The following is a 22,682-nucleotide window of genomic DNA, read 5'->3' on the forward strand; positions in this document are numbered from 1 at the left end:
TGATATAAGGATGAAATAAGAGTGAAATAAGAGTGATATAAGAGTGAAATAAGAGTGATATAAGATTGAAATAAGAGTGATATAAGAGTGAAATAAGGATGATATAAGAGTGAAATAAGGATGAAATAAGAATGATATAAGAGTGAAATAAGAGTGATATAAGGATGAAATAAGAGTGATATAAGAGTGAAATAAGAGTGATATAAGAGTGATATAAGGATGATATAATGTGATGATATAATGTGTTTGGACATTAGATGTGCTGAAGCTTGACTGGACAGACCCTTTGAAGAACTTGGCTTTTTGTGGATGAACTTTCCACTGTTGACTTTTGCTCATGGCTCATTTGACCAAAGTAGCGAGCGTTCAATGGCGCAGTGATGTCATCTGTACAGTGAGAAGCCAAACAGTCACACCTCTGCTACTGTTGTTTAAGTAAACAGCCTCCGCGCCTCGGCCCGGGCCTCACAGACTCCTGAAGAGAAGCTCACAGGTCCACACAGGTGAGTAAACCGAGCGCTCCTCTGCGGCTTGAGAGAAGACATTGTACTTAATGGAGTGATTTAATCCTCTCTGTCAGTTTGTGGAGAGAGACGTCCATTGACAGGCCCCCCTCTCTGTGCGTTTGCACGACAAATGAATTGAGGTTGTCAGGCTCTGCCTCTGTTAGCCAGAAGGTTATGAAATACTGTCATTATGGTTCTCAGTATGTTTTCACTCATGAGGTCAGTGTGGAAGCAAACACAGCGCACACAGTGAAGCACTGATACGTTTGAGCTCAGATGAATGGACAGGGCTAATGATAAAAGAGAAGGGCATGTTCAGATCAACATTTGAACTTCTCCAGTTGGGCCGGCCCGCTGCGAGAGCACCTCACCTTACATAAGTCACGTCCCAGGACACATCTGGAAATGAGCTTGTCCAGCCCCGGCCTCCGTGCCCGTGGCTGGGGTCCACTGCACAGACCACACGTTGTACATCAATTCACTTTGGACAGATTCTTTTTCAATCTGCACGCCTCACTTCACATGTCACTGCTTTCTGCATTGGATTGAGTCTCCTGGCCCCTGTGCAGCATCAAACCAACACCAGTACATTCAGCGCTCTGCTGACAACTCACTATTAGCTCTAATAACATCTGACTGTTCCAACAATTATTATATCAGGAGTGCGCTTAACGTCATTTGACCTCTGATAGTGAAGGCATTAAACCTCACGATGAAACTCAGCTTCAACTGCGTCGATATTAAGAGAAAGTATGAACAGACCGAGCAGTTTTTTAGATAAAAACTCATTTGTGGTCGAGACTAAATATTTATGACTTTCCATGGTTTTTGTTTACATTTTTGAATAATCTGTTCTAAACAGGAGTGTCTCTGGTGCTTTGCAGATTTTCCTGTAGCGTGGACTGAAATTGAAATGTGCCTTTTTCTCTTTGACAGCAGTAATGGAGGAGATGCTGTCACGGATGATCTAGAGGGAGATTAAAGTTGTCAGAATCCTGCAGAGTCCCGGGGCAGACTGCTGGTGCAGCTCTGGTGAGTCCAACTAAGATCTTGTGATCAGCTCATTAGTAAAACTCCAGTTCTTTCCACTGTCTGATGGAAACAGGCCCTGGATAAAGAGGTTGTGTGGAGGGTCCAAGTGCACTTGACTCTGGGTGGCCCTCTGCACCTAAACGGCCCGCACCAACTTAAACAATGATCAGACAGAAAATACATGCACCTTTAAAGACTTTAATAGAACAAACACACTGTTCAGTAGCAAAAGTAAACTCACTCATTTTCCAAACACCTATAAAATGAAAGGTTGAGGTTGTGTTGAGTGGACAAAGTTTCTTAGAGAGAATAAGTTTTGCCTTATTGCAGGACATTTTAGACATCTTCATGGAGACGAGCAGGAGAAACTGCATTTTTACCATTCTAGTGTTTTATGCTCCGCTCTTATCTAACCTGTCTGACCTGTCCCACAGTTTGAAGACAGAGCTGATGTTTTGCCTGGTGTCTGTTCCTCTCTCTGCTCTGTGCCCTCGCTCACATTCTTGTACCTCTGACGTGAGAAGGACACCTCAGACGTCACCCCTACCACATCCCGGCCTCTGGGCCTGCCAGCACAATGTTCTGTCTCTTAACTTTTACAGCTTTGAACAGTGTTGATAGGTGCAGGCTGATTTAAACATGGGGCAAATGTAAACTTCTGCCTGGTGCTCCTAATCCCCTAATTAAGCCTGTGCGAGGGTGATTATCATGTGTGACTGTGAGCACTAGTACGGAGTAATTGTGGACTTGTATGTTTATAGGTTAAGGAACAGAACAGATTGTTCTTGGGAAAAATGTGCCACGGTAACTAGGGTTAAGTAATGGAGCAGGTCCTGTGCCCATTCATGCCCAGGTTAAACATTTGGAGCTCCTTGGTGACACGAGCTCACAGCAGTTTAGAGTTCACCATAAGAGCAGCACAGACTTACACCTTTAATCAAGAATTTTAAAAGATCTGTAACTTTTTCTGGGCTGCGTCATGTGCGCAATCAGCAGAGATCAAACAGGTCTGAGTTGGACGATTTCCATCTACAAATTATTGCAACACAAATGACTTTAGAAGAAGAAAGAACACACATTTTAATACGTGCAAAGAGCGATTATAGTCAAGCGTCACAGCGATTTCAAGACCTAATGTGTCCTGTCTCTGAGTTTGATTTCTATAGCACTTTTGGAACAATCAAAGAAGCTTTACACGACGTTATAGATTCTCTTAATGTCCCAGTTTTGGCAGCGCAGAGAGATATGGGCTGAGTTTCTGGCTTAATCCAAAGAAAGTGTGATGGTCAGTTTGTGTAGTTGGATCATTAATCTACCTGATAATAGAGTTTCTAAAAAGATCTTTGAGTGGAGTAAACCCAAGTCACCCCGGGCGGCAGAGCTACGGGCACAACTGTTTATATTTCTTAACAATTTGCCGAGCAGCGTCAACAGATTAAAAGCGAAACTGGTGTCTAATTATGAAGAACAGTGGCTGAATGTGATCTTGGCTAAACCCGAGTGGCGAACATTCAAATAAAAGACACGAAAAGACTGAATTTGAGCAGAAATCAAAGATCGTTGAGGCACATTTGCGGCAGAGATCCTTCCTCTGGACTTAGAAACTGTGAGGTTTTCTCACGCTCCTGAAGAAGAAAGACTTTGTGGTTTATGTGCGTCGGAGAATTGGAAACTGAAGCTAATTTTTTGTTGTTTTGTCCATTTTATGATGAATTTATGAAGCCTTTATTTGATGAAACGTTCACCCAATGCCCTGATACGTTCTGGTGTAACGACGACAACAAAATGAGATGTTTGTTTCATTCTAATGTTTATAAGTTGCTTCATTTCTCTGTAAAACCTGGAAGAAGCGTCAGATGAGTTTGTTTAAATGAGTCCGCACGTCTGGCAGCTGATATTTGGTTAATGTCGTCTTACAAACCCATTAAAGGGCCTCAGCATTTTTTGCACGCAAGACACAATCATAAAATAAATCAAAATCGATCTTGCGCTGGTCAGTTAGTATCGCAGCCACTGTAACCTGGAGTAGACCGATGGAAACTACCAATCTGCGTCATTTACCGTCCAACCACCAATCACGCGCTTCTACATGTGATTCACCGCTCTCGTTTTTGAAAAGACGTGTGTTAGCGCTGCCGTGTAAACCCAATACAGTGTTATTATTATTGTACGTGTCTTGCCCAAGGACACAACAGCTCGTTTTGATGGAGTGCTCTAATTACCGAGCCTCTGTTCCTCTGTCCAATAGAAATATTCTGACCTTCTTTCGTAACGAACACAGAGTCAGTGTTTTGTTTTATTTGCCGTCACCTTGACTCCAGTAGTTTGATAGAGACAATCTGCTTTACCTCTTGTTTCCATCGTGGTGTGTCCTTTCAGAGCTGCACACTTAGAAGGAGCTTGTTTATAAAGTGCTGAAAATAGCGTTTGATTTGTTCCATGTGCAAATGCGAGACTGTAATGTGTCACTGAACGCCGGAGTCCTCTGGCTGTCTCCGCAGTCGCCTCTGCTGATTGCTTTTAAGTACATTTCCATTTTACCCCAAATGTCGCCTGTTGATTGATCGCCGTGACTTCAGCTAATCACTAACCCCCTGCGCGTAGATTTAAATCACACTTTGCGGTGCGCTGTGCGATAACGGCCATCACTCTCAAGATCTAAGATAAAATACTTACATTTAAATCTCAGAAAATGAGTTTTGCAGTTGCGGTTTTTTGCCTATATGGCGTAAATGAATCTACGTCTTGATTAGCGGTGGAAATACGGACTAAACAAGGACTAGCTCGGGCTGATGTGGAGCTAAATAAAAGCCAGACATTTGTGTTGCACCGTGACTAAACCGGTTATTTTTGTTTTTGCTTTATCGGGAGCATGAATTTTGAATCCTCACGTCCTCACGATTTTAAAAGTAGACGAAATTATCCATGCGTTTAGTCATATATAGCATCAGTTTGTCGTCTGGTGAGCTACTTTTACAAAACAAAAATGCCAGAGAGCTACTGATTTTAGTATTTGCATATATATTTGTATATAAGAGCAAAATGATACATGTGCAATGGTAAAACTTGCGTTATTCAGCACAATATGTATAATATATGCATCAGAAATCCTTTAAAGAGCTGCTTGGAAAGGGCTGAACTGCGGGTTGATGCCCCCTGACATAAAATATCCATTAATCATGTCATAATTTATTGTTTTTATCAACGAACGAAACAATTCTGTTGACAAAAACTCAGATTATATAAATATTCGTGTCAATTTCACACTAAACTACGGACTCGGATGACACCAGTTGGACAATTAGGCTTAAAAATCAACACGAATCGGCCAAAAATTAAGGATTTGATAAGAAAAAGACCCTCACCTCCAGATAAACCGCCGTCTTAAACCGCTGCCCCAGTGCCCTGAATCTGTATCCAGTGTCTCCGAGTCCCGTTTCTTTCCATATAAGGTAAAACCACTGCTTAAAATGAGATCAGATTGGAGCAACGGCGCAGATGGAGCATGGTAAGGCTTTCCATAGATCGTTCTGCAGATTATGTGGAAATAATAAAGCGTCCTCCAGGGGGACCGAGTCATGTGACCGCTCCACCTTACTCCAAACCGATGTGGATCCGTACGCACGCGCTCCTTATATAAACATTTATATTACCTCACTCAGCAAAAATATATCTTCCAGACGCGCCAAAGAATTCAAAGCATGTCTCTCAAGTGTGACGAAACAGCGGTCGAGCGTTTCCAACAGTGAGCGAATAAGCTTATACGGACGTAAGACGAGCACAGAATCTTGTAATTTAGACACGGTTTGGTCGTTAGAAATCAAACAAAAACGCACAAATATCATAAATCACACTTAAAATGGACTATCTGTGCTGTTAAACTTGTGTACAATCATGGTAAAACTGCCAAAACTGAGACAAAGCTACTTCCTGTTCAGCTTTCGTCATGATCTGTAACATAAACTGGGCTTTACATATCGTTTTTGTCTCATCTTTATCCCACACGACCCGGGACGTTTTCTCAAATTCGGCGTCGATCACACTCTACGGCTGCGGTTCGTACCAGACTGATAAGTGTTTAGCCTTATTTCACCTTACCTCCACTCAGGACAACATTTTCCAAACACAAAAGTCAGCTGCCACTAAAGCTGTCAGGCTGATAGATTGTGAAGTCCAAATGTAAAATATTTCCCCCTGAGAGAAGTGAATTAGAGCAATAAAATGTGAATATCCAAAGTGCTTTTAGACACGGACTATCTGCCGGGGAGTGCGTGTTTAAAAGAATGTTGTCATGTTTATAGTTGTTTATTTAAGGAGAATGTTATATGGAGTTGTGTAATGTGGTCGTCAAAAGTATCAAAAATCAGATATTAAAACGTGTTGAGACTCGTATCGAAGTGAGAGACTCGTTTAAAGTGTCAATACTGAAAAAGTCAAATTTATAAGGCAGAAATGAGCTTTTTCTGAATATTTTTATAGTATTTTTGAGCTTTATCTTTCAGAAATATAAGACACACGGACGAGTATACGCTCAGATATAAGATGAGATGGAAATATAAAAGAAACTAATACAATTTAATGTTGAAAATGACATTCTATCGCCTAAAAAATAGAGTTTTTGTGAGTATTTGAGTATCAAGTCTAATCCTTAGTGGCTAAATCGAGGTGAACACTATTAGGTCACATGGTTTAGTCCTTAGAGATTCAGATTTTAGGAGAAACTATTTAACAATTATCCATCACTTATTTACACCATAATCAACAACATTTATACATTTAATTTGCTTTTATTTCCCTCGTCACATAAACTCTTCACTAGTTTATGATCAGCTTTAAGAAATCAAACTTTCAGAAAAGTATTTTTGAGACACAAAAGGTCGACTTTTGTAGAATATATTGAATTGCACTGCCTTCTACAGTTTTTTGATTATTATTTTTAGCTGTTAAGGCAAAGCAAGGTGAGTTTATTTATACAGCACACTTCATACACAAAGTAATTCAAAGTGTTTTACAGAATAAAAATGTCATTAAAATCACAATACAACAAATCGGAACAGAAATAATCACAAATACTCATCATAAATTAACATGAAAAGAAAAAGATTGTTCCAGGTTTTAACTGCATAAAGATGAAACACAGATTCAACATGTTTAGTCCTGGTTTAGTCTTGGTTTAGTCCTGGTTTAGTCCTGGTTTAGCCCTGGTTTAGTCCTGGTTTAGCCCTGGTTTAGTCCTGGTTTAGTCCTGGTTTTGTCCTGGTTTAGTCCTAGTTTAGCCCTGGTTTAGCCCTGGTTTAGTCCTGGTTTAGTCCTGGTTTAGCCCTGGTTTAGTCCTGGTTTAGCCCTGGTTTAGCCCTGGTTTAGTCCTGGTTTAGTCCTGGTTTAGTCCTGGTTTAGTCCTGGTTTAGCCCTGGTTTTGTCCTGGTTTAATCCTGGTTTAGTCCTGGTTTAGCCCTGGTTTTGTCCTGGTTTAATCCTGGTTTAGTCCTGGTTTAGTCCTGGTTTATTCCTGGTTTAGTCCCGGTTTAGTCCTGGTTTAGTCCTGGTTTAGCCCTGGTTTAGCTCTGGTTTAGTCCTGGTTTAGTCCTAGTTTAGTCCTGGTTTAGTCCTGGTTTAGTCCCGGTTTAGTCCTGGTTTAGCCCTGGTTTAGCTCTGGTTTAGTCCTGGTTTAGTCCTGGTTTAGCCCTGGTTTAGTCCTGGTTTAGCCCTGGTTTAGCCCTGGTTTAGTCCTGGTTTAGCCCTGGTTTAGCCCTGGTTTAGCTCTGGTTTAGTCCTGGTTTAGTCCTGGTTTAGCCCTGGTTTAGCTCTGGTTTAGTCCTGGTTTAGTCCTGACCCTGGGACCAGCAGGAGGCCGGTCTCTGAAGTCCTCCAGTGCGAGACTGTTAATATAAATAATATTAATAATGATCCTTGACTTGAATAATTACATATTAATATTAATAATCTGTTTGAACAATTTCACATGTGATAAATAATGTTGAAATTTAAAAGAAAGATGTTTTTACCCTGTTTTTATTCATATTCTTCATCCAAATGAATAGAAATCCAATCCAAAAAGTGCTTTAGACCTACTTTTCCAACCTTGTTTACATCATTGTAGATTAAATGTACCAGCCCTGACCACCAGAGGGCGCTGTTTATCTGCATAATCCTTCACTGCTTTTCCTTTTTTATTTATATTTTTTAAAGAATTATTATATTTTCTGGTGTGCTAATCTGTGTGTATTATTTTCTTACATGTTTCTCTGTTAGACACATCTTTTGTCACGTGGGATGGGAACCTGCAGCTGCCATAAACTTAATAAAACCCCTGTCCCATCTACGTCACACTGTCCCATCTGCATCCGGACAATATTTGATTCAGACAAATATGTGAGATGCAAACGTCACTGGGGCTGATTAAATGTATAGTTTGACTTTGCTTGTGTTTTACTGCCATCCATTGGACAAAGTGTAAATGACCCTATGACCACAGAGAGCCACAAGAGGGCGCCAAACACACACAGTCTCCTATGTTTACTATGTAACATCATACAATATAATGTTTTTACTCCTCAATATCTCACATTTCTGGAATTCTGGTGTTAAGAAAAAGCCATTTCTACCAAGAAAAGTTCAATTTTTTAACATACGGACAAGGCAAAATTACTATCTAGGACAGAGAGTATAAAATAAAGTACTGTTTTGTAGTTTGTAATTGTAATATTCTTTATTTTTCTGCTTACACATTAGGAGAATACTCAAAAAAGATGGATAAATCCTGTCGTTTATTGTATGTATATTACTAAAGGCACATTTTATTGCACCTCAGTGTATTGTCTCTATAGATGTTAGTGTTTTGCCTGGAATGTTTCACAGTATAATTTTAAATTTATGTCCAAAAAGACGACCAGGTGACGCTACTCAGCCAAGTTTTTAATCAGAGTTTTTAATCAGAGCTTTGGAGAGGTGCTCACAATAAGACAGCACGTTTTTTAATCGAACAAATGCAGGATAGGGACGTTTAATGGCACACTGAGGGACATTTCAGCCACCAGATAAGCTCCAGTGCCCCTGTAATTACCAAACGCCGCCTGATGCAGACTGTGACGGCAGGTACAGTGGCACATACAGTAGACTCGTGCTTCTTCCTTCCTCTTCACTGCAGATGTCCGTTGAGAGCAGTGCATTCCTCTTATCTCCAGGTCATTAACTGATAAAACTCCACACATCACATCAGCCACTCACACAATAAAACACACAACGCACACCAGGAAATATGCGGTGTATGCACTGAGTGTGTGTGCGGTCAAAATGAGTTTAGTGGAGCTCTGCCCCGGTGAAAAAGTCCCTGCCTTTTCCCTCTTGTGACAATGGACCAGTCACATGCACAGTGTAAATGTCACTAATGTTCTGACTATTGAAGTGTAAATTAAAATACATTAAACTGGTTTGACTTGTTATCTTCTGAGCTGTAAAAAACTGGACAATGACCTGGTATTTGAATAGTTAACAGAGTCAATAAACCTGTGATAAGTGCTCAAATAAGACGTGTACTTCATATTATTTCTACTGATCATTTCAATGAGGCTATAGTAAAAATCTCTCCACTCAGTGACATATTTATATCAGGACTGACCCACAGGGGGTTCAGGTGATGTGGATCATGATTTAAGACACACCACCTGTGAGGTGGAGCTGGTGAAGACGCCTGTGTGTCACGAGCTCCATGATCAGTTTGATTCTGTGATGAGCAGGTCGACGTGTGTGAGACAGAAGTTAAGATGTTGAAAAAACTGTGTTATTTGACATTTACAGCGAGTGAGACACAGAAGATTCCTCTTGAGGTTTCCATCTTCTGTTCCACTGTTGTTTTAGTGAAAATGAAGCTGGTTTGCCTGATGTATCACTGTGTGTTTGTTTCATGTGTCACAGACATTGAGAGGCAGAGGTGAAACCTGGTCCAGGAGAAGCTGCTGTTCTTCTCAGCTCAGATGTTTGTGGAGGGTCAGTGTCTGTAGACGATGAGCATGAAAAGTGAGACAGTGACAGTGATCTGAGTTAATGCAGCAGTTTAAAGGACAGAGAGAGCAGCTCATGCTCTTGGTGTGAGTCTGGAGCTGATGGTTCAACAACTTTAGTAGTGACAGAGTAAAGCCATATCCAGGCAGAAAGCACCAGTCTGCTGGAGAAGAAAGTCATCAGGGAGAACCTAAGAGCACTGAACAAACACATCTGCACCTCCACATGATGCAGGGAGGCAGTGCTGTCTCAGACAGAGAGGACACAATCCTGAACGTCCTGCTGTTTGCACAAACACTGAACAGTGGGACAGTGGACAGTGGAACGACTGAAGCTCAAAATGGACAGAGTTTGGAGAAAGGATCAGTTTGACTCGTTTGCCTCACACTGAACGCAAAAAAGACTCAATGTATTTGTTTCTTTATTAACATGATCCATGCAGAAGTCAAAGTGACATAACCATGAAAGACCAACCCATAGAGTGAGAAAAATATAACCCTGGATTCAACTAAACTTAAACATCAAAAACCACATTAAACATAAAGACAAGTTTTACCTGTTCCTTTAAAAATGTGTCTTTGTTAAACCCATGGTCCTGATCTGTCTCACCGTCTCAGACTTTACAGACTCTACAGTCGTGTTTTTAACATATTTGACAAAAGCCCGTCTGATTTCACCCTGTTCTATTTTATAAAGAAAACAGTTTAATATTTTGATGATTTCTGTAACGTTCGCTCTGTAAAACTCATCTTTAAATGTTTGAACAGACACAGGTCAGTGAGCCACAGTCAGTGAGCCACAGTCAGTGAGCCACAGGTCAGTGAGCCACAGGTCAGTGAGCCACAGGTCAGTGAGCCACAGTCAGTGAGCCACAGTCAGTGAGCCACAGGTCAGTGAGCCACAGGTCAGTGAGCCACAGTCAGTGAGCCACAGTCAGTGAGCCACAGGTCAGTGAGCCACAGTCAGTGAGCCACAGTCAGTGAGCCACAGGTCAGTGAGCCACAGTCAGTGAGCTTCATCTTCTGTTCATTTATTTTAATAGATTCTTTTTAGTTTGTTTTCATACCTGACAAAATAAAACTGATAAAAACATCACAGGACGGTCCACCTTTAAAAACACAGTCCTGTTTTCTGCAACAGCATCAGTGTGACGTGTGTGACGTGTGTGACGGTGTGACGTGTGTGACGGTGTGTGATGGTGTGACGTGTGTGACGATGTGACGTGTGTGACGTGTGACGGTGTGACGTGTGTGATGGTGTGACGTGTGTGACGTGTGTGACGTGTTTTCTGCAACAGCATCAGTGTGACGTGTGACGTGTGTGATGTGTGTGACGTGTGTGATGGTGTGTGACGGTGTGACGTGTGTGACGATGGTACGTGTGTGACGGTGTGTGATGGTGTGTGATGGTGTGACGGGTGTGACGTGTGACGTGTGACGTGTGTGACGGTGAGACGTGTGTGACGGTGTGTGATGGTGTGACGGGTGTGATGGGTGTGACGTGTGACGGTGTGACGGTGTGACGTGTGTGACGTGTGTGACGGTGTGACGTGTGTGACGGTGTGACGTGTGTGACGGTGTGACGTGTGTGACGTGTGTGACGTGTTTTCTGCAACAGCATCAGTGTGACGCTGTGACGGTGTGACGTGTGTAAACGTGTGTAAACGTGTGTGTTAAAGGGGGAGGGGGCTGAGTGTGTGAGTTTGTGAGTGTGTGATATTTTCATATTTGGTTTTCTTGACAAATTCACTGTATTTATTGCTTTTCTACAAATACAGAAAACAAATCCAACAGCTTTTTAGTGAAATTTGAGCAGATTTAAAACCCCATAGAACTGTTAGTCTGTGTTTGTTTTTATCTGTTCCTATTTAAAAAAATAACAATAATGTTAAAAAAAAAAAAAAGTCAGATGTATTTATATTTTAATTTATGTTTCAGTTTCCAGTTTATAGGCAACATGTTTAGAACTTTTCCCCGTTCAAACATGTATGATTGAGTCTCATGTGTCTTAATCTCTTATAAACCAGAGCAAACGGAGCAGAGTAAAGGTCTGGAGATGAGTTTCAGTTTGTTCCGATGTGTTTTGACTCTAATACGACTTTAATTTGACACAGATTCACTGTTGAGAGCAGCTTCATCCACATTTAGTTTTGTGCAGGTGTCAATTATTCTGGTAAACATCTTTAACTGGGAAAATCGAAAAAACTATTACAGTGCACTATGTAACATTTCTGGAGATGAATATATTATTGCTTTGCCTGGAAATTTCCACAACATGGCATTAAACGTATTTATCTCCACGGAGACAAGCGGGTAACACCACCAGGTCATGTCAGACGTGGTCATCTGAAATGTTTTTTGTGTTTTATTTTTGTCATTACACTAAAAAACGCTAAAAAGACGTGATATTGCACAACTTTAACAACAACATTATTGCTTTTTTTTGGTATAAAATGTTTAGTCAAGTCAAACCAGTACATTTCTCAGCCAATATTGTGACGTCAGTGCTTTAATTTGCAAGTTTAACATCTTAAAAAACATGCAGGAAAAGTACAATCCACAAACTTTTAACACTTTTGTTCACTTTTGCTCAAAAACACTGACCACTGCACTGTAATTATCAGTCTTAATGTTCTTATAAAGTACTTTTTTACCTGTTTCTGTGGATTATAAACCTGTACTACTCTCAGCCTGTTTTGACAAATGTATATTGTTTAAGGACAGAATATAAATAACTCCAGCAGGAAACTAAAACCACAGAGTTATTGCGCCTGCAGCCATTCCCCATTCACACGTCGTCCTTTGAAAACCTGTCCTATATTCTCCGCCGCATATGGACGGATAGTGCGGCTGACACACGCTGACAGCTTATTTAAACCACTTTTATAACGCCTCGACTTTCCCACAAACACGCACAGAGAAAGTCCCGCACAGTAAATCAAAACTACACAAAACAATGTGACTTTTTGAGCGTAGAGGAGCAGAGGGGAGTGACTCTGCCCAGTCTCCTCTCCACGCTGCCGGAGCTCACAAGCCCTTAATCTGGACAGCGATGCAAATAGGCGAAAAAACGTCCCTGCCAGACATTTGCATTTAAACAAATTGATAAAGGTCATTTTGTTGGAGCTGGGTGAAGCACAGAGAGTGGCGTGTGTCCAGCCCTTTCCACAGAGCTCAGTATGGTGCTGATGTACGCAGAGAAAAGGACCAACTACTGCAGGGGATAAACAGGAAGAGACACACAGGAGCATCATGGACACAGGTAGGACCATAACTCACTATAATCATCATTCTGTCAACTTTTCTACACCTTTATGTGTTATTTTATTGTTTAGAAATGTTACAGATTCACACTGACACTTGAGAATCTAAAAAATATTCCAAAAAAATGACTCAAAAAGCATAAAATTGAACCTGACATCTTATCTGTGCAGCTGTTTTCTATAATGTAAAGCAAATTATTAGTAGTAAACCAGTATTTTGGCTGGTTTGAATAAAGAGGGGGCTTATCTAAAGAGGTTCATTCAAAAAACAGGGATCTTTTACATATAGTTTTTTGCATGTAATTTCCGTCTGTATAATAAAGTTTGCATTTTGATCGAGTTTATGCTTCTGCTGTTGAGGAATGTCCCCAAATCACACCTGCTGTACAAATGACAGATTTATTCAGCGTAAATAGGTGCGTTTATAATATCGAATAAATGCGGAAAAAATAAATGTGTTAATAATAAACAAATTTTAAAAATTTTAAAAATAAATATCAATAAATAAATAATTAATAATTAATAAATAATAATAATAATAATAATAATAATAATAATAATAATAATAATAATAATAATAATGGTAAAAAATAAAATAAAAAATATAAATAGTAATCATAATAAAAATATAAATAAAAAATAAAATGATAATAATAATAAATAAAATAATAATAATTAAAAAAATAAAATGAAAATAATAATAATAATAATAATAATAATAATAATAATAATAATAATAATAATAATAATAATAATAATAATAATAAGTGAGTGTTACATTTATGTTTACAGCAAATTGCCTCTTTTTTGCCATACATTTGCATCAACCAAACCAAATGTAATTTCCATGATATTTACACACCAATCCCAACAGGTCATTGGCCTATATGCATAAAACTGTGAAACATTCAAATGAACTGTATTTGTGGGAATGGATGAAAATCTGCACTCAGTTGTGTTACTTGGATTTGTTTTTAATGTAAAACTTTTCACAGATTTTTCCAAGCGGGTTTACCAAGGCGTCCGGGTCAAGCACACAGTGAAGGACCTCCTGGCTGAAAAACGATCTCGACAGACCAGTGGACCCAGATACACTGTAAGCATCTCGCCTTTGTCCTCTCCGTTCCCACGTCATTTTTCATTCAAACAACAGTTGACATTCTGTTTGCGGCACAATTATCAGGCTGTCTTTTCAAATCTGTCTCTCTGTTTACACTCGGATTGTTTTGTCTGCTAACGATCCATGGTTAAGGCATTGACCGGGCCGCACCTCCCCCCCCTCTCCTCTGTCTCTGTGCTACCAAACCGCCTCCTGAAGTCCAAAAGCCAATCTGTAAATAGCTAAACACAGGTTATAGAGAGCGAGAGAGTCCTGGGCTGACCTCACAAAAGAGCTGACACAAAGATGACAATGACTGCGGTGGAGCGCTCCAAAAGTCCCTGAGCTTTGAGCAGGGCGGGGCGTGGGGTTTCAGGTACAGGATGGAGGGAGCTGGGCCGTGTGAGAGGCTGCCTATGCAAAGTCCCATCCTCTCACACCTGCCCCGCGGACATTGTCTCGCGTCCCGTACGAGTCCTCCATTGTCCTAAGGCAGATTTACTTTAAAACGTGCACGAGCAAGACCTGCTTTTCATTCGCTTATAGAGGCAGTGAAAGAGTCTATACACGACACTGTTTACCTTGTGTGAGCATCGGCATGTCCACTCACAGACGCTCAGAGCACCGACCGCGGCCTAATGACGGGGTTTAGGGCCGCACAAAAGGAGGGGACTTCAAATCAAACAAAAACATAAAACCATAAAATGATCCCGCGCTGTCTGTTGTCACACGAGTCTGAAATCTGGATCTGAAAGACACTAACATCATTGTGCGCTTGGGAAAGTCATGACAATAGTTTGGTGGACCATAATTAACCCTGTGTGAACCAGTTTACGGACAAAAGTGCAACTGGGAGCTTAGACGATTCAGATTTTGGAAAGAAATATCCGTGTACAGTTGAGCTTAAATGCAGCGTGTGAGAAATGAATTAAAAAACAATACAAAAAGTGAATAGAATCGTCAAAATAATATGTTTATTAGTGTTTACTTGGCTCTGGTCTGAGGGTTCAAACTGTTTTCACTTTTGCTTCTGTTAATTTAAGTGTTTGTTTGTCTCAGTATTGAATGTACAGTATAGCCAGGGCCGGTGCAGACTATAAGCAGATTAGGCAGCTGCTTAGGGTCCCGAGGCCACCAGGGGGCCCCCAAGAGCTCATTTATATTGAAAATAATAGAATATATCAAGTTTTATTGGGCATGGGGCTTGTGTGTTTACTGCAGCTTAAATATCCCTCTGAAACAATTACATTTGTGTGTTTTTTAATCTATAGTGGTAAAATCTCTGCTGCTGTTGCGTTTGTTTTTGAGTCGGGCAGAGGTGAGGGCAGCTCTGTGTTTACACCACCGCAAGGACCCGACATAATGTAAATTTAAGCCCACTGTCGCCAACTGGAACACATTAAAATCCACCAGAAACGAAGGAAAAACATCTAGAATTAAAAAAAATCTCGACCCTCCTTATAAGTTTGTGTTCTGTTCTTGTGACTGCAGATCAGTAGTTGTGACTTTCTGGATGTTTTCTGTCTGATGTTGGTCATTTAAACACAAAAAACAACTGGTTGAGGTGATAAAAGCAGAGTTATAATGTTAATGTCAAATGTGAATCACCAACAGTTGAGCCAGGAGGGGGCCCCAGAGGCAAATTCAGCTTAGGGCCCCCCTGAAAGCTGGGACCGGCCCTGAGTATAACCCTTTAACACATTTTATATCACATATTTAACCACATTTTATATCACAAACAATGAGAAATCAAGAGGGAGCTGCTAAACGAAAACTCCTGGTATTTATATTATTATTAGACACATTATTGATGAAGGTCAAATCAATATTAACTCACAAAAGATGTACATTTTTAGATATTTTCCCCACAAATTATACTTTTTGTGAAGCGTTTGTCCCTTAGTTTACTTGTCATTCTTTGTTATAAAAATGCAAACGAACTGAACTCACATTTCTCCCTCTAAACAGTAAAAACAGCTGATGATAAAAGTATTTTAAAGTATTTTTTATTGGGGATTTTAATTGTCTGCAGTGGCTTTGAGGAAACACCATTTACATATCGTGTTCTACTGCAAAAATCAGTCTATTTATGTTTAAAATATCCACGGATTTCAGAGTCGTGACACATGAGCACTGTTGTTGTAGCAGAAAACGACTGAAAACTAAAATATTATTGTTTTTTTGAGTGTTTAAAAGTCGCGAAATGGCATCTATAAACAGAAAATCTATGAAAATCTACAGCATGTACCAAAAATGTGCGTAATATTTATAGGAAAAACACAGCAGACGAGACCGAAACGTGCTTAAAATCAGGAATCGTGAGTGCGTTTACTAAAAATAAGTGCGTTCTGTTTTACACCTGTGCATTTTCAAACCCACAGTTGAGCAGAAATGTAACTGTGCATTAATATACTGCTCATCTGTCCATCCAAACGCCCCATTTCGACGTAGATTCCATTATAATCTATTGTTGCGTTGCAGATTTGGAGAAACACGACGTGCATCACTTGTCAGTTGGCAAAACAAACAGGCCCGGACTCTGCGTCTTTTCTCTTTTCACGTCCATCTTTCTGCAGCTGCTGTTGTTTTTGTGTCATCGCTCTGAAAGAACAGCAGTGAGGCGCAGCACGGCACACACGCAAACACTTCCATCACAAAGCCGCGCTCCTTTTACACGTTAATACTTATCGTCGTCCAAAGTCGTGCAGGTTGGATTTCGTGTTTTTGTTGATTTTTAAAGGTGCGTTACGTAACTTTTTGGACAAAGTGAGATGTTCTCGCTTGACCTGGAATGTTGCTAAGGTATTACGCTCGTTCAGCTGCGTGGAGACAAGCAGGTAACGCCCCCCCGGGTCACGTTATAGGTCAGATCTGTGGAGAGGCGAGCTCGCTTACAGTGAAAGAATGCGTGTTTTTCAGCGTACTTTTTTTTATACCTTTAACAGAACGTTTAACGAAGCAATAACGGCTCAAAAAAGTCAAAAAAGTCACATATTGCAGCTTCAAATAGAGATTTTATCTGTAATTATTTAAAAATGAGAAAAACTTGAGCGTATTGAGCTTGTGCGACATAAATATGACTCTCCCGCTGTGACAATAATAAACTTTTGCACAGAGTAAAAACAGTTCTTTAAAGATGCAAATGATCTGAACAGCTGAAAGGACCATTATGTTTACGTCCAACTAATTTCATGTTAAATTAATTTGAATAAAAGCTACACGTGAATAGCACAATAAGCGACGGCGGCGTTTATTGTCACGATACATCCACAGAGTAACAGTACAGAGACTGTTGTTAAATATTTTCATAATTGAGCAGCGTCGTTAATTCTCTGGCCCCACTGTGCTTTTTATTTGAATGTTTTTTCTAAGTGATGCATGTTAGACTGATTATGCAGAACCACGCAGAGTTACGCCGCCTTTATATGAGACGATAAAAGACTTTTGAGAACCACGAACAAACTCTGACCACAAACCCAACCGCTTCAAGTTTAGACATGGAGAGTCTGGGGAGCACAGTGTCACATCAGCCGGATAAACGACAAATAAAACTAAAATGACATAAGAAATAAAGATATGTCTCAGTGACGGTCGATATTTAACGTCGTATTTAAGTCGCACGAGCTGGAAACTCAAAAGAAAACGCTCCTTCAGCTTTCAGCGAGGGAATATGCTCGAGTTTTAGTTAATAAGTTAAATAATTACAGTTGTTTTCAGTGATAAAATCTTGAATTGAAGCTGCAGTATGTGACTTTTTAGAGAGTTTTGGGGGGATAAACTGTTACATCACCCAGGAAAACACAAATATAACTTACAAAAACGACACAAGAAATAAAGATATGTCTCAACGAATAGATACGTGGTGATTATGTAAATTAAAGGGAATATTGGATTATGTTTTGTTCACAAACATCACAATAGCTTAAACTGTTTTTTTGGAGCTTGTTTAAAGAAAAAAAACAAAAGTTAAATGAAAATGGATGTAACAAACATATAAATATGAAACTTTTATGTACAAACAGTCAACAAAAATGAATAAAAACAGTAGAGTTAAGTAAAAACAGTGTTAAAACGCGGCTAAAAGAGAAAGCAGAGTGTAAACATAGTGGCTAATACCTGAACTGCACTTTTACTATAATTCTAAACACATATTATGATTTAAGTCACGTGTTTTCACATATAAAGCCCGTGCACATCAGACTGGACGTGTTCTGAAATGTTGGTTTAATGTTTATCGTCTTTATAAGTGACCACAGTCCCCCCCACGCCCACAGTCTGCAGCTCCAGAGCATTTCCATACGCAGCCTTCAGAGAGCCACCCGAGCCGCAGAAGGAAGTCTTGGCGCTGGCAAATCACATTCAAATTTAAGCCTCAACATTTGCATGCTTCCCAGTCAACACGGGCTTAATATCAACTCTTTCATGTTAGCAATATGCAAACGAGCGCCTATACACAGAGCTGCTGCTGCTGTGCTCCTTCCACCTCCACACACTGACCCACCTCCACACACTGACCCACCTCCACACACTGACCCACCTCCACACACTGACCCACGTCCACACACTGACCCACCTCCACACACTGACCCACGCTACAGTGACCACGACGTCCTGCTCTGACACAGGACGACGGGCCGCAGAGGAACATATCAGAGGAACATGTCAGAGGAACATGTCAGAGGAACATATCAGAGGAACATATCAGATCAGAGGAACATGTCAGAGGAACGTATCAGAGGAACATGTCAGATCAGAGGAACATGTCAGAGGAACATATCAGCGGAACATACCAGAGGAGCATATCAGATGAACATATCAGAAGAACATATCAGATCAGAGGAGCATATCAGAGGAACATGTCAGAGGAACATGTCAGAGGAACATATCAGATCAGAGGAACATATCAGAGGAACATATCAGAGGAACATATCAGAGGAACATATCAGAAGAACATATCAGATCAGAGGAACATGTCAGAGGAACATATCAGAGGAGCATATCAGAGGAACATATCAGAGGAACATATCAGAGGAACATATCAGAAGAACATATCAGATCAGAGGAACATATCAGAGGAACATATCAGATCAGAGGAACATGTCAGAGGAACGTATCAGAGGAACATACCAGAGGAACATATCAGAGGAACATATCAGAGGAACATATCAGAGGAACATATCAGAGGAACATATCAGACGAACATATCAGACGAACATATCAGAGGAACATATCAGATCAGAGGAACATGTCAGAGGAACATATCAGCGGAACATACCAGAGGAACATGTCAGAGGAACATATCAGAGGAACATACCAGAGGAACATATCAGAGGAACATATCAGATCAGAGGAACATGTCAGAGGAACATATCAGAGGAACGTATCAGAGGAACATGTCAGAGGAACATATCAGAGGAACATGTCAGAGGAACATATCAGATCAGAGGAACATGTCAGAGGAACATATCAGAGGAACATACCAGAGGAACATATCAGAGGAACATATCAGATCAGAGGAACATGTCAGAGGAGCATATCAGAGGAACGTATCAGAGGAACATGTCAGAGGAACATATCAGAGGAACATGTCAGAGGAACATATCAGATCAGAGGAACATGTCAGAGGAACATATCAGAGGAGCATATCAGAGGAACACGGCATAAACCTGTAAAAACATCACAGCACCTCGGTGGAGATCATGGGCTTCTGTTTAACTCAAGTGTAATCGTGAAAATATTCTCAGTTTTAATGCAGAGAACCAGCTCTGAATGAAGAATACACCATTTTACACTGTTATTTTAAGTGTTGTTTTTTTTTTTTTGTAGAAAACCACTCCTGACTGAAAGATAAACAGTTTTATACTCTTATTTTCAGGTTAAATAATGTAGAGAACCACTCCTGAATGAAGAATACACCATTTTACACAGTTATTCTCAGTTTTTTTTTTTGTAGAGAATCAGTCCTAAATGAGCGATACACCATCTCACACTGTTATTCTTAGGTTAAATAATGTAGAGAACCACTACTGAATGAAGGATACAACATTTTACACTGTTAATTTCATTTTTTTTGTAGCGAGCCAACCCTGAATGAAAGATATACAATTTTATACTCTTATTCTCACGTTAAATAATGCAGAGAACCAGCCCTGAGTGAAGAATACAACGTCTTACACTGTTATTCTCAGTTTTATTGCTCTCTATAGTAATAATAATATGATCATCTTATGAGGATATGAATTTTTCCTTGTATTATGACACTGCAAACCTTTCTCTCTCTGTAACAACAATTATATCGAATTATATTTTTAAAAGTCCTTCATTAAATTCAATTATACTGCACAATGTGACATTGTACATTGTAAAATTGTAAATCATTTTATTTAAAGTAATGACCTTGTATTTTAATCCTGTTGTTTTGAAGTGAGTTTGGATTTGATGCACTTTTCCCTCTTCAGATCAGAAACAGACGACTTTTATTGCCATAGTCAGTGAAAACGGTGATAAAGTGCAACATAAAACACTGAATAATAATAATATAAAAGTAAAAAAGAGAAGATATGCTTAAAAATAAAATAGTCTAGGGGTAAATATATGCAGAACAACAGTGCAAACAGGACTTATTAAGGTGACCAGTGTTATAAAGTGACCAGTTTAGTGCACATATTTTAAAGTATCAATGGTATAGATGTTAAAAAGTGCTTTTCTGCTTAAATTAGAGAAGCTGAGAGTCTGTTCTGGCCCCGGACTTTGATAAAATATAATGTTTTTTACGGCGTAGAGACCCTGAGAACCCGCTCCACAATCCACAAACCTCGTCCTGCCCCACTGACCGCGGCGAGATAAGGCTTTTTGTGTCTATCGTGTCATCTAACGTTGTGCTTTGTGCTTCACAGGGGGGGTCCACCACTCCACCGTCTTTCATGCAGATGTCAGGTGAGATTTCTGTGTCTGTGGGTCTCACGTCTCAATGTCTTCCCTCAGTCTCCATCACTGTTGCCATTAGAGACGCGTAAACCTCTAATATTTCCAATCAGTGATATGCAAAGGCCCGTGTTTGTATGTAAACACGCAGGAGACGCTTTCCTCCTGTGATCATCTAACTCCAACTCTCGCCTCAGGGTCCCACGTCCTGCCCGGATACTACGGCATGAGGCGCACCTTCGACTCAGACTTCTGCTCCTCCACAAAGCAGTTCTCCCCAGACCTTTACTCGTCCAGCCTGGGGGCCAAAGCGTTGGGCTGCGAGGCGCCGACCATGAGCAGCTACTCCTCCCTCATCGACAGCTATTACCCAGAAACCTTCGGGGACTACCGCACGGCCTCCGCGTTCTCCACGTCCGGGAGCTCGTTCCTGCCGTCCACAGCCCTGTCCTCTCTGCTGCCGCCCTTCAGCAGCGACACCTCACATCTTTTTCTGGTATGTCACTATATCGACTTATACTTTGTGATACTTTGAGATACTTTTTTTGGCAGAAGATTTAAGACGTTTCGACTCAAAATGACGGATTAAAAATGTCCACAGTGGAATTATCTGTGGACTCTGCATTTGAGGACAGTCCCAAAGTGGAATAAACATGTACCTTTTAGAAATAATAATATAAATGCACTAAAAAAATACATAAATGTCATAATAAGACACGTAATAAATCAATTGTCTTTGTGTTTTCAGTATTTTAAGACTTAAGAGAGACATAAGACAAACTTTATTGAGTCAAAAGGGAAATAATTTGCACTCAGATGCTCACAAATGACAAAATTATGACAAAAACAAAACAAAATATGATAAAATAATAAGATATAGTGAATATAAACACATAAATAGACCAAGAACAGGTGTAGTAAAGTTAAAAAAAACAGAATCTGTCATGTTTTTTTGCATTTTCCACAGAGAGACTCGTGGGAGCAGCCTGTCTCTGAGTCTGTGTCCCAGGTGGACCCTCTGTGTGGGGACAGTCTGGCCCCCGTCTCCGTCCCCGCGTCCATGCCCAGCCCCGAGGCCCCCGGGAGCCCGTCCCAGTACCGCTCCCCCAGCCGAGGCTCCTCTCTCGCGCCCATCGGCCAGCCGTACACCCTCCACCCACTAGAGGACGCCCACTACCACTCCCTCACGACCACCTCCGGCTCCTACACCGGCGCCTCGTCCTACGCCTGTCCCCCGTACATCAGCACCCCGGAGCTCATGTCCAAGATGGTGAGCGAGGACGGGGACAACCACAGCCTGGCCCCCGCCGCCGACAGCCACTCGTCCTGGGCCAAAGACGACGCGGTCAGCCCCTGGTCCCCGTACGAGATCAGGAGAGCCTACTGAGACGGCGGACTGTGCTGTGGATGGACAGTAGGGGGCGCTGTTGGGGTCAAGCACAAACTCAGACACTTTTTTAAAAATAAATTAAGGAGGTTTAGGTCAAAGATGTTTCTGTGTAACTATATTATCATCCTGTCCCTTTCATAACGTCATTAAACTTATTTATTTGACACTCGTGGATATGTCCAAGGCAAATATGTAGCTCAAAGATACTGAACTTTTTAAATCTTAATTATATGTGCACTTTTCTTCTCTTTTTGAAATTAAAACTTCTTTGAAATTGTGAGACAAACTAGACTCATTTGTGCGTTTTCTTAGACGCAGTGACTTAGCTCCACTCAGGTAAAAGTGAAATGTTCTTTTTTCTGGATAAATGCAATGTTTCCTCTATTACTGAAGGGCTTGGCAATTTTATACATGGTAAAAAAAATAAATAAATAAATAAAATAAATGAATGAATAAATAAATAAATAA

At 40.5% G+C, this 22,682-nt stretch overlaps 2 protein-coding genes across 4 annotated transcripts in view; one reads left to right on the forward strand and one right to left on the reverse strand.

Annotated features, from left to right (window-relative positions):
• The window catches only part of LOC117380703 (A disintegrin and metalloproteinase with thrombospondin motifs 15-like), a 246,113-nt gene that overhangs the window by 56,437 nt on the left and 166,994 nt on the right, over positions 1-22,682 (reverse strand). The gene's annotated exons all lie outside the window — the stretch shown is intronic.
• On the forward strand, positions 391-22,211 carry LOC117380431 (POU class 2 homeobox associating-factor 2-like). 3 transcript variants are annotated; one of them, XM_055226094.1, is made up of 7 exons: positions 391-503; positions 1,443-1,538; positions 12,717-12,800; positions 13,797-13,897; positions 20,797-20,836; positions 21,022-21,320; positions 21,792-22,211. In XM_055226094.1, exons 3-7 carry the CDS (start codon positions 12,791-12,793, stop codon positions 22,209-22,211), a joined length of 870 nt encoding a protein of 289 aa, XP_055082069.1. In that variant the 5' UTR covers positions 391-503; positions 1,443-1,538; positions 12,717-12,790. The 3 variants fall into 3 exon arrangements, with proteins under 3 accessions (XP_055082069.1, XP_055082070.1, XP_033833130.1); XM_055226095.1 differs by having other exon boundaries at positions 1,446-1,538; XM_033977239.2 differs by lacking the exon at positions 391-503 and having other exon boundaries at positions 1,381-1,538.

The sequence above is a fragment of the Periophthalmus magnuspinnatus genome, chromosome 13 (genome assembly GCF_009829125.3).
Source record: "Periophthalmus magnuspinnatus isolate fPerMag1 chromosome 13, fPerMag1.2.pri, whole genome shotgun sequence".
Taxonomy (NCBI): domain Eukaryota; kingdom Metazoa; phylum Chordata; class Actinopteri; order Gobiiformes; family Gobiidae; genus Periophthalmus; species Periophthalmus magnuspinnatus.